General features: G+C 38.5%; 1 protein-coding gene across 4 annotated transcripts in view; it reads left to right on the top strand.

The window, feature by feature from the left end:
• Nucleotides 1–869: 869 nt before the first annotated feature.
• LOC130086540 (dedicator of cytokinesis protein 6-like) overlaps nucleotides 870–12,231 on the top strand; it is a 57,571-nt gene continuing 46,209 nt past the window's right edge. For all 4 annotated transcript variants that reach the window (XM_056252619.1, XM_056252611.1, XM_056252616.1 and 1 more), the window contains exons 1-7: nucleotides 870–1,001; nucleotides 4,568–4,655; nucleotides 7,316–7,491; nucleotides 8,880–8,948; nucleotides 10,214–10,337; nucleotides 11,377–11,589; nucleotides 11,926–12,011. In XM_056252619.1, coding sequence (XP_056108594.1) covers nucleotides 952–1,001; nucleotides 4,568–4,655; nucleotides 7,316–7,491; nucleotides 8,880–8,948; nucleotides 10,214–10,337; nucleotides 11,377–11,589; nucleotides 11,926–12,011 — 806 coding nt within the window. In that variant the 5' untranslated portion in view covers nucleotides 870–951. The remainder of the gene's footprint in view (nucleotides 1,002–4,567; nucleotides 4,656–7,315; nucleotides 7,492–8,879; nucleotides 8,949–10,213; nucleotides 10,338–11,376; nucleotides 11,590–11,925; nucleotides 12,012–12,231) is intronic.

Genomic DNA, 12,231 nt, shown 5'->3' with positions numbered 1-12,231 from the left:
GTTTCAATTGTTTGTTTGTTTTCAGCAAACAGTATGGTTGTGTGTAAATTTTATATTTGGTTTTATACAACAGTTCTTTAACTAAGTAATTCATCGAGGAACTTACGTTTCAGACAAACAGGTAGTTATTTCGTACGTCTTTGTAGTTCCTTCTCAGAGTGAGACGAAGCCAAAACCAAAACATCAAGCTTTGCTTGTTAGAAAGCAACACACAGACTGAAAGCCGGTCTGGATTAGCGTGTATGAGAGTGGAGCGGATCGACAGAGATTTCCCTTCCCACTTAACGCGTTCAGTAATCACTCCGCCTCGGCTCTACTCCGGGTTTTACATTTCCCCATGAAAGAAATATCCACCTTTGACCAAAACAACTAACGGCTGGATTCTAACGGTTAAAGAAACTCAAACTGCTCATCGCCTCAGGGCAGGCAAAATAACAACAACCAACTACTGTAGTAGAATATAAATATTGAATTCTATATTATATCATATCGTCTGGCGTTAGAACTATAGCCTACTAGGCTACTTAACAGTAGGCTAAACATAATGTATTCTGATTGCTGCTATAAATAAATAAATGTATATATTACTTTAATATGCTGTGTTTGTCGGTATTAAAATCCTTATAATAACACGTATGATAACATATTGGCTTGTGGTGTCCTTGGTAATCTGCAAAGTTAGCATTATTCATTTTTAAGTAGGAAAAACATTCATCAATTTATTTGCATTATCTATTCTAGAAATGATAAACATCGCAGATCCCCAAAGATAAAGACAGGTGCGTCATGGTAAACCGGTCTGGTGAGCTCGTCAACGGCGCCACTCGCCCCCAGACCGCGAGGAGGCGCTATTATGCCCCAAAGTGACACAAGGAAGCCAATGACTCCACTCCACAATAATATTACCAAAGTACAGGGAAACTGGAAAGGAGCTCTCCCTGTTTATATGGGATGGCAAGTCTAACCAGCGAACGGAGGGCTTTTGCGCACAAGATTAACAGGTAGGGGAACTTCAGCGACTCTTGAACAGTAAAGTTGGATGTGTTGTGCACTAGTTGTCCCGCGCATCGGGATCCACGCGAACGGAGAGATAAAGAGATCCGCCACGAGTTACACAGGGATGAGCCTTTTGTTTAGTTCAACTCGCCGCACTTCGCAACAGTGTGACACTGCAACTAACTTCAGTTTTACTCTTTTAACGGATGAAGTACTTTGCAATGAATACACGGGGATTTCAAATCTGAAATGATTAGACTCCGTGGGGATGAAAGGATGATGCATTAAACACCATGAACTGTAACGTGATGACTAGTGAAATCGGAACTACTCTTTTTATCTATTCAAACATATCACTTGGCGTTTCGGGAATGCGCTTAAGGCTGTCCATTTTAAAACTTTAAAGTCAACACGTGTAATTTACACCTCGGATAGCGCTATGAAAGTTGAATGAAAGTTTTTTTTTTCTTTGAATTTAAGTTATTATAACAGTAAACAGTGGGAAACGGCAGAGCAAAAATGTATCAGTAGTTCATAGTAAGACCCAATACAAAGGACGCAACAATTAAGTAAATCTTTTTTGTTTTTTTTTTGTAATAAGAAGGGGATTAATCCAGAAATAATTTTGGTTTTACTTTACATGTAAAAATCTGTCTGTTCAAAATATATTAATAAATGTAAAATTATATAAATAGTATACATAATACTTTATAAATCAATTAAAAATGGTGTTCTGTGTTTTCCTTCTGGTCACAGATGGTACCACTGACATGTTTTATGATCATAATTTATATGAGACTAGGCCTAGGACAATTGCAGTATATTAATATTAGACCTTTCTAACATTATATTAATTATAATAGTTCTATCTGTATTATGACATGTTTTATGGCGCTTTGACATACATAATCTGTTAGAAGGGCAAACCGAAATTAAACGGCTAAAAGTATATAAACACAAAAGTGTGTATATACACAAACCTTTATGATAGATTGCGATTAATCGATTTGACAGCAGTAGTTTTGGCCTGATCGTCAAGAGCTGATGGGAATCGACTCACTTTTTGCTGAGGAAGCATCACAACAACTTACTCGATGGGTTCATAAAAACAGAGAGAAACAGCAGTATGTCTATGATGGATGTATTCAGGTGTTTATTGCTTGTTTATTTGTTGAGAGTGGTGTTCATTCATTGACGTAGACTAGAGCAACACTGATAACTTGATAAGGAGATTAAAATCACTCCAGTAATACCATGGTACTTTCGTATGAACACGGTTCTTTCTATATTGATTCATATGGTGCACAATCTCTCACCCTTACATTTGTAAATAGATGCCATTTCTGCCCAAAAGGCATGAAACCTGCGCATAGGCTTATGTTTCTTGTAGTTGTTCTGTCTTCATCTCTGTGAGAGGGGACTCATTGTTTCCCTGCAGGATGTAGGAAAGGGTGGTGCGCTTCATTCCGCCCATTGCTTTGAGAGCAGACTAGTTTTCCTCTTTCCTTCTGAAGCAGGAAATGGGAAGCCACGGTGATTTTTGTCCTTAAAAAGTGTGCAACGCCTAAAGGTCACACATTAGCATGCACTTCTGAACGCTCTTAATTTTCATTGCAGTGCACTGTAAAACAAACAGCATGTTATTATTACTTTCAGCTTGACCCTGCTTGGCCAGTCAGGCTTAGAGTTTGCCTTAACACTCTTTTCCTTCACAGTCACAGCTTTATAATTTCAGGAAATGGATAGTCAGTGAAGGGACCTGACCCCTGGGAGAAGGCCACATCCGTTCTTTGCACCACATCGGGGGTTGGTTGAATGACAGGGCCTGATGCTGGGTTTTGTTAGCAGTGCAAAGTCTGGGAACTTCGTGCTTAGAGAACGGCAGCGGTGGTTAAGGTTAGAGAATGTGCAAGTGTTTGCTCATGCAGTACTCGCCATCACATCGTGGTTATTGAACCACAGTTATTACACTGTTACTATTACACAGTTACTGAACCGAAATGAACTGATTTCAAGTAAACAATGGCTGTTTACTATTGTCTTTTTGGAGCTGCTTTACAGCAGAATTGAATTCTGTTTGCATCATTGAATTGTTCTTTTTTTTCTGTTTATTTATTCCTGCACATCAGCTTATAAATGAACATGTAAATGCTGACTTCAGTAACCTCCGTATGGCCGTGTGCCATCTTTGTTATTGTTGTTTTGCGCATACGGGCCAGTTCAGGATCGTAACCAGTTCACACTCGAATATTAAATAGGCCACATTTAAAAAATAATGCGAACAGCCAAACGAGATCTGAGCAATAAATCAGAGTTGAGCGTTAAGGCTTGCAGTGTGAACGTAGTCATAGATTTCTTTTATGTCTGTAGCACAAACAGTGAAGAACAAACTGCTGAAATGCATGCAATTACTTACAGTTAGGTCTGTCACTAAATCAAGAGGTCAGTACACGATTATTGTGACCAAACAAATTTACAGTAACAATATTATTACCTCTCTAAGTCTAACTTGGTTTATTTTGTGTTTTCTGTTTTCTGGCCAATGAATTGCACTCAAAATATTGTGTAGCATGAAAAACAGTGCACCAAAAGAGTATGTCAGAATTATTGAGGGGGAGAAAAGTATAGTCAAAAAGCATCCAGGTGACCTACTACTTACTACTTATGGGCATTTTGCTATCCCATGAGGCCATGGGAGAAGATTTAAAAATGGGAGTGAAGCGAGCGACACAACTGACGCTGTAGGTCTCATGACAGTGACAACCTGACGGATTTACTACGTCTAGATAACATTCATACTATATAGAGCACACTTTTTTTTCTCAACGACCGTGAAGCAATTACTTATTCAAAAGAAGCTACTCAGAGCGACTACAAGATTTCAGATGCAGCCATCATGATTTTTTTTATTTTTTATTTATGATGAGTGAAAACCAGCTTTAATGTGGAATATCACCAGCTACTTTAAATTGTATTCTGTTTGGATTACCAGCTATATTAAATTTTTATCATCAATACCGGTATATTGCAACACTCCTACATGCTATACCGTCCATATGCATACTAAAATTTGCTTTAAATCCTTCCTTAACTCTTGAGCTATAGTTATAGGGATAGGCTTCTTGCCCTAGCAAGCTTCACTAATGATGGGGCGTGTGTGTTTTGAAGGGAACTGGAGCATCTGCAGCTGTGTGTGTGTGTGTGTCTGTGAGAGCGAGGCAGTTTGAGTTTGTTAGAGAGCAGCTGCAGGCTATCTCTGAGAGTTACTGCGTTATTGTTGGGCATTAAAGCCTCTCATTTGCTTTTAGTTCTCACATTGGCAGAGCTGTGGCGTCCCGCCTGCTCTCTGCCAGCGGCTCAGCATCTCTTCAAACGTTCTGAGTTTGACCGTCGCCATCTAAGCAGCTGCCGGCTCTGGCCGCAGTAATATTATCTGATATCAACTCGTCTCGGTGTCTGATTCGTCGTGATCTTCTTGATGATTTTGTCATTGCATGAGCTCATGATGAGGTTATATAAAATCATGTGAATATAATAAATGTGCCTTTGTCTTGTTTTGTGTCTCTCATAGGACAGTAGCGTCTGAGGTCAGGAAGCAGGTTTCCCGGGAATATGGCTCACCACAGCTGTCCAAAAAACGTGCTGGAGCTCATCAACCGGTTAGTGTGTACTTGCGTTTATGTTTTTCTGCTTGTCTCCACATAGTCCTGTGGGCTCCTGCCAGGTCTTGAGTAAGACTGAGGGCGTAAATGAACAGTTTGCAGAATATTTGCTTTGAAAAAAAACCTGGGGCGCAAGTCTTTAATGTGATGGGTACTCTTGTTCTTCTGGAATTCAGCAAGATTAAGTTTAATACATCAATATTTACAATGTCACACATGCGTTTGCATTGGTGAGGTTTCACTTGAGTGTATGAATGTATTTGCATTATATTAAATGTTAGGAGTCAGTAAGATTTTTGTAAAGACATAGACGAAAAGAAAAGTAAAGCCATTTATAATGTTACAAAAGATTTCAAAGGAACTATTTACTCACAGGAATTATTTACATTTGAAAATATATTCAAATAGAACAGTTATTTTAAATTATAATAATATTTCATAATATTAATATTTGTTAACTGCGGTCAAATCAATGCAGCCTTGATAAGCGTGAGAGAAATCGTTCAAAAACATTTAAAAAATCTTACCGAATCCAAAGTTTTGAATGGTAGTGTATGTTAAAAAAATCAAACCAAGTGGCATCTACAGCACAACACAAGTACACTTTCAAATAAAAACATGTCACAAAAAAAAAAAACAGATCAAACAATAGATATACTGTTCAAAATGAGGGGGGAAAAAAAGGATTTGGTATTGGAAAATCGGTAATATACCAAATTAATACAAAATACCAAATTGGTATTATCCCATAATCCTGTGCTTTCCATTCTGTGACAGTTGAGCTAAAAAATAAAGATGGCATCTGAAAGTTAAGGTTTGTGGTCAGTTTGTGTGTAAATGTTTGTTTTTGACCAACGTTTTCCACTTTTGATGTCATTTCTAGCGAGGAATTACTATTGTAGTAATTAAATATTCATTTAGTTATCGCCAACGTTCTCTCTATTTTGTTATATATCATTAAACCGTTACACTGCCTCAGTAGAGCTGCATGATTAATCGTTAAATCATTCTTTTAAGAGACTTTATGAGTGAGTCATTGAATTATTCACTCAAACAGATTTAATTTAATATATTTTTAAAATAGATGGCAGCAATTAATATTTTGTCAGAACCTCTAGTAAATGATTTGTTATTCTGTTCAGTTGTCTTTTCAGTATTGCGGGAGAACCGTGATCTCTATTTCCAAAAAAAACTATCATGATTCTCAATTTATCCAGAATCGTGCAGTACTATGCAGAATTCAGTTTTGTGAGGTGCCATTGTGTGCAAACGCTGCCTGGGAAGTCATTGCCTGATAGGGCAGCGAGGCAAAAAGTCACTGCCTAGTGCCTATGCTTTTGTAAGCAGCCTTTTAAAGTCAAAAATGGATCTGAAAAGTTAGTTCTGAGTAAAGGGTTTGCATAATTTGTTTGTAGATGCCACACGGTTTCAATGTTTTGTATCTAATGCAATGCAGGTCAGGTTTTTTAAGAGTGACCTAATGCTAAAATGATTTTTGCCACCTTTGTATACAGTATATGTGATTGTAGAAGGGAATATAATGGGGAAGTTGAATTGGCCACAAGCCACAATCACTTCCTCTTGTTTTCCCCTAGCACAAGGTTATTTAGAAGTTTTCTCTGTATTTTTTTAATGCATTGTTGGTAATTCTGAAACTGTACCCTGAGAAGCTATAAGTGTCTCATTATTTAGTCAAGCCTCCATTTAAAAAATAAATAGATACACTGTTACAACAGCAAGTAGATTACTGCACTGAAGCTATTTAAATGGGTCATATTACACAAAATACAATGTTTACTTTGAAGATATAAAGTTCATTGTACTATGAAAACATTCTAAAACTTTAACTCATAACTTCTGCCCTAGTGAAAAAAAGGACCATTTATTAAAACTAAGCTGCAAAAACTTCCACAAATTTTTGATATTAGATTTATACGTTAAACAAAGTTTGCCAGTTTATTTTTTGAGTCTGCGAGATGGATGAGAGAGAAAAAAAACGAAAAGTTTGGCACTAAAACTTTACTGTAAGTGAGCATTAAAAAAAAAAAAAACTGTGCCAGTACGTTTTTTTTATTATTGAAAGAAATGAGAACTTCTATTGAGAAATGATGCATTAAATTAGATTTGTATGTGAAATACTGTTCTTTTGAACTCTCTGTTCATCAAAGAATCCTGAAAATAAAAATATGTCATGGTTTCCACAAAAAACATTAAGCAGCACAACTGCTTTCAACATTGGTAATAATAAGAAACATTTCTTGAATAGAAATTTAGAAGGATCATGTAACTGATGTATTGCAATAGAACACAGCAATTTTAAATTGTAATCATAATTTCTTAATCTAACTGTTTTTATTGTAGTTTTTGATTGAATAAACGCAGCCTTGATGAACATAAGAGCCTTTAAAATAAAACCTTTGAATGGTAGTGTGCATAAATACATACAAACGTACATAAAGAAAATGCAGTTGCCCCATAAACTATTTGGACAGTTAAGCAATGCTTGTATGTGAATGAATTTGATCAAAATATAATTCAGTCATTTTGCTGGAGTGTTCAGAGTGAGTGAGTCAGGCCCAGGCGTGACGTTTTTTTGTTTGTTGATGTTTTGATTTTGACCATTTAGTTTGATCTTGTCAAACATATTCTTTGTCTAGGTTCCTCTGACGGAGGCGGTGGAGCCAGTGGACTATGAGGAGTACGTTAGCAGCCATCCGCCCGGAGCAGAGGCCGGACCCCTCAGGCAGCTCCTGGAGTTCCCCAGCGATGACCTGGAGCTGCTGCTGCAGGAGAGAGAGTGTGCTACCATAGAGCCGCCGGTCCCTGAGGAAGAGTGAGTCGCCCTTCACACACACACACACACACACACACACGGCTCACTATAATGAACCTTGCCCTTCCTCACGCCCTCACTGCTAATCAGGTAATCTCATCATCTTGGGTAAGCTATGCTGTGCTGCCTGTGAGTGCACTAATACCCCTTTCCACCGACACCGTTCCCTGTACGGGTTCCCACTCTCGAACCGTTCCGTGCATTTCCACTGCAGATCGGTTCAACACCGGCCCTAAAAACTAGCTGGTCTTGAATGGAGCGAGGGATGGAGAAAGGCTGTCAATGGCAGTCTTGTTGAGCAGTGTAATAATGTTGCACTATTGCTCTTTATATCTAAATATATAAACCTGTGCAAAAGTGAGAGGGACTCAGCGTGTGAGAGAGCGAGTGAACGGTTTTAGTTTCAGTTTATCTCCAAAGAGGACACATGAGAGTACCAGGAGTTTATTCGAGTTGCCAGTTTGCTAGAATCACTCCCGGGACTGTGAGCAGCAAAACCGAAGTGCTGCACTGCCTGCACAAACACCGGGACGTGCACTGTTTGATTTTAGCTTGTTTATAGTTGGGTTAGCAACACGTAGTAACGTTATGTCAACATTCGTTCCTGAACACACTGCTGGCTTGCCTTGCCGAGAATAGACTGTGGCTCTAGAACGTGAACCATTCTGGTTTAATGGGGTGTGAGCAGTGGTTAAATTGGGCCGGGGCTCAGCCCCGCCACATAAGCCTGCTCGTTTGTGTCCTGATGTGCCTGTTTGCAGTCAGTTGCCTACTGGAAATTATGTCACATAAACTTAGATGAAAGTGATGCTTTTGAAAACATATTTCTGACAATAAATTAAATAGTTTTGAAATGGCATGTCTATTTTGTCTCGGCGGAGCTGAGATGAGAACAATCGGAACACGGCCGTATTCTTGTTCAGCTGCTAATCTCGTTGTCAGTCGACCATGATCACGCACCGCTCGCGCATGCGCATATAGGTGACACGGATAAATGTGCGTCATGTGATTTTTCTCAGGAGATGTTTTGAGCATTTCACTTCAGACACCGGATTATCAGCAAACTGCCAAGGGAACTGCTAGCTGGCTACTCAAAATAAACTAGCAATCTATTCAGTCAGCATATTTGTGTTTGATCTGTGTGTGCTACAGAAATATAAGACTTGTTGATACTACAACAATGCAAAGTAAATGCTCTTAACCTTGCAGTTTTTCACATATCATGTAAGACTCAATTTCTCCATTTCTTTGCACAAAACTCTCCAGAAAGTGCGCCCCCCCCCCCCCCCCCCCCACACCCCCCCCACATAATACATCCCAGTTTAACCCCTTGGTGTGAGGGTATCTGGGGGTTTGACTGTATCTCTTTTTGCACTCACTGTTGATAGCTCTCTGGACCCCAGAGTGAGGGATGCCTTGGGGGTCTACACCGACGACTGGCTCATCATCCAGAGGAAGTGAGTATTCTTCTTCACACATGAGATTGGCCTGTAAAGTATACACAGTACCAGAAGTATAATTACCAAAAAACGTTCAACAAATCTACATTTTCAATCAACTAGTTCAGGTTTTTAATATTTTTTGTGGAAACCATGACACTTTTTTTTTTTTCAGGATTCTTTGATAAACAGAGAGTTCAAAAGAACAGTATTTCACATACAAATCTAATTTAATGCACCATTTCTCAATAGAAGTTCTCATTTCTTTCAATAAAAAAAAACGTACTGGCCCAGTTTTTTTTAAACTGGTTAATCAATTAGTGCATCCTGGGATGCTTTTTAATCACTATTGAAGGAGTTTCTATGTGTACTCTAATGTTAAAAAACTTTTGTGTATTTTTTTTTCTTCTCCTGCTCACCAAGGCTGCATGTATTTGAGCAAAAATACAGTAAAAACAGTAATATTGTGAAAAACTATTACAATTTGTTTCATAATATTTGTGAAATATTTATTACAAATTCTTTGATGAATAGAAAACGCATTTATAATGTTACAAAAGATTTCGATTTAAATGAAATGCTATTTACCGTCTCTTTTGATCAATTTAATGCTTCCTTTCTGAAGAAAGGTATTAATTTCTTTAAAAAAAAAAACTTACTGACCCCAAACTTTTGAACGGTAGTGTATGTATGTGGTTAGAATTGTTGCATTATTCCAAATAAATAGATTGAGATTCACAAATACATGAAATACAAAAATTGTACAAATAGAAACATTTGTAAAAAAAAAAAGAAAAGAAAAAAAAGATTTGCAAATAAAAACTTTTTTTTTTTTTTTACCAATGTGTTTTATGTCAGAAAGCGATTCACAAATGTGTGCAGCAATTCACAAATGAATTCCAGGCAGAGTTGTGTTTGTGTCATAAAACACACTTGCAAATTCATTTTCGTTTTTTTATTTGAGAATTGTATTATTATTTGTGGATCTCAATCTATTTATCTGGAATAATGCAACAATTCTAACACTTTATGCATGCTGGACACGTCAAATTTAGTTTTGTTGAGAAGTTCACACATACAGTTACAGGTACAGTTACAGGTACAGTTTGTTTTCTCTACAAAACTAAATTAAATAATAAAATATATTTTGCTTAAAGGCCTTTAAACCAAAGGATTTCAAGATCATAAAAAAACATTTAGTTTGTTTAAACTTTGCCTGGTTGTGTATGACATTGATGCTTACTGGAGGACAAGTAGAAACATGCTGTTTTGTGTTCTCTCAGGTATCAACGATACAGCACGACACAGACGCCTCATAACTCTGAGCGGCAGCGGGAGAAGCAGAAAGGACTCATCAAACAGACCTTCGAGCTGGATGAGGCAGCCGTTGACCGTCAGGATGAGCAGGTAACTCTCTGTTACCGTGGCCTATAAACGTGCATGTGGTTGACGGACTCCACACGAGATTTTCCAGTCCTAGTCCTCTTTCTTCTCACAATCATTTACTAAGTTTACATTTAGAAATAATAATAAATACAAGCAAAAAATAATAATGATAAAATATCTCCCAGACTATTATTTATTTTATTTATTTGTATTAAATAAAAATAATAATAAGTGAAACTGAGAAATTGCCTGGATAAATGATCAAATTGTTGTACAATGTTTTCTTGTATTGTTTTAAATCAAAGTTTGCATTTGAAAAGTTATTAAAAAAAGATCAAAAATATTTTTAAAAATCCCCAACTGAGAATTTTCTTTATTTGTTATTTTATTATTAAATTAAAGATTGTTATAAGTGAAACTGAAAAATAAGGATCATTATGGTCTTTGTAAAATAATGATTGGTTTTAAATTCAATTAACATGTTAAACTAAAGCCCCTTTCACACAGCGCTTTGAACCCGGCAAATTGCCAGAGTGCCTTCTGTGTGAACGCAAACACGACCCGGGATTGATGCCGGGATCGATGCCGGGTTGGGGACCTAGTAACATTGCCGTGTTCAGACCCGGAACGCGCGCTGTGTGAACAAAAGCCAGAACCAATGGCGTATAAGGGGTGTGTCGTAGTGAGGATTCACGAGCCTTTGCAATGACGTAGTTATCGTGCGGCTCAGTTACTCTAGAAGAAAGTTTGTGTTCGTCATCGATACAAGAAAGAACGAAAAAATGTCTGCAAACTGGACTGAAGTAGAGACCCGTCACATCCAACGTCACGCGTCTTTCCGGAACATACACGGGTTGTGTGTGAACACGCTCTCTGATTCCGGCAAATCACTGGCAGTGTGAATGAAGCAAAATCAAACGAACCCGGGTCAAATCCCGGGTCACTTTATCCATGTATTTTCCGGAATCTCTGTGTGAAAGGGGCTTAAGAAATTCCCAGGATACACTGTTATTTGTATGGTTATAATCAATGGTTAATGACAGGTTTTTGTCTGTGCCAGGATGACTCGAAGAGGAACTCCGTGTCGCTGGAAGAGACGCCGCGGGGGAGCTGGGCCTCCAGCATATTTGACCTGAAAAACTCCACGCCTGATGCGCTGCTGCCGTCTGTGCTGGAGCGCACGGCTCCGGAGGACATGGACCGCCGCAACGCTGAGAACCGCCAGCACTGCCGCCACACTGATCTGCTGGGACTTTACCCTGCACCGGATGAGGTCTGAAATCATTCAAGTCAGTGTGAGACTGTGTGTGAAAGAAAGTTGAGTCTTCTGTGTAGGAGACGATGAGTAACACTCAACACTTTTATGTAGGAGAGCTGTCAAACGCTGAAGTTCAAAAGCAGAGACGTCTGTCTCTCTGATGATCCATCTGCGATTTTGTTTGATCTTGTCAAACATATTCTTTGTCTTTCCTCCGTCTTTTGCTCCTCCGCATCGTCGCTGCTCATCCTCTCGTTTTGTCTGTGTACACATTGTTTCTGATGACTGAGCAAACGTTGCCATGGTGCTGCCTGAGCCGTAGTCATGATGACGGTTCTTTGTGTTTGACAGGACGAGGCCGTCGAGAGGTGTGCCGTCCCTGAGGTGCCCAAAGAGCACACCGGCCAGAGGATCATGGTCAAGTGTTTGTCGCTCAAGTAAGGCTCTCAAGCAGCCATCAGTCATTTTATCGCTGAGGTCAACAAGTGACTCTTGACTGACCATTTTACACAGACAAATCAAACATTTGTTTTAAAAATCCAAAATTGTTGCTTGTACTCTTTGATGTACTTTTGATATTCCAGAAATCTAATGTTAAATACCAGTTCAGTGTTGTTCTTTTTAGTCTGTGCTAACTCAGATTAGTTTCAATAATAA

This window comes from Rhinichthys klamathensis, unplaced genomic scaffold, assembly GCF_029890125.1.
Source record: "Rhinichthys klamathensis goyatoka isolate OS25496 unplaced genomic scaffold, OSU_Roscu_1.1 h1tg000004l_1, whole genome shotgun sequence".
NCBI classification, from domain to species: Eukaryota; Metazoa; Chordata; class Actinopteri; order Cypriniformes; family Leuciscidae; genus Rhinichthys; species Rhinichthys klamathensis.
This window is presented reverse-complemented; position numbering and strand designations above follow the sequence as displayed.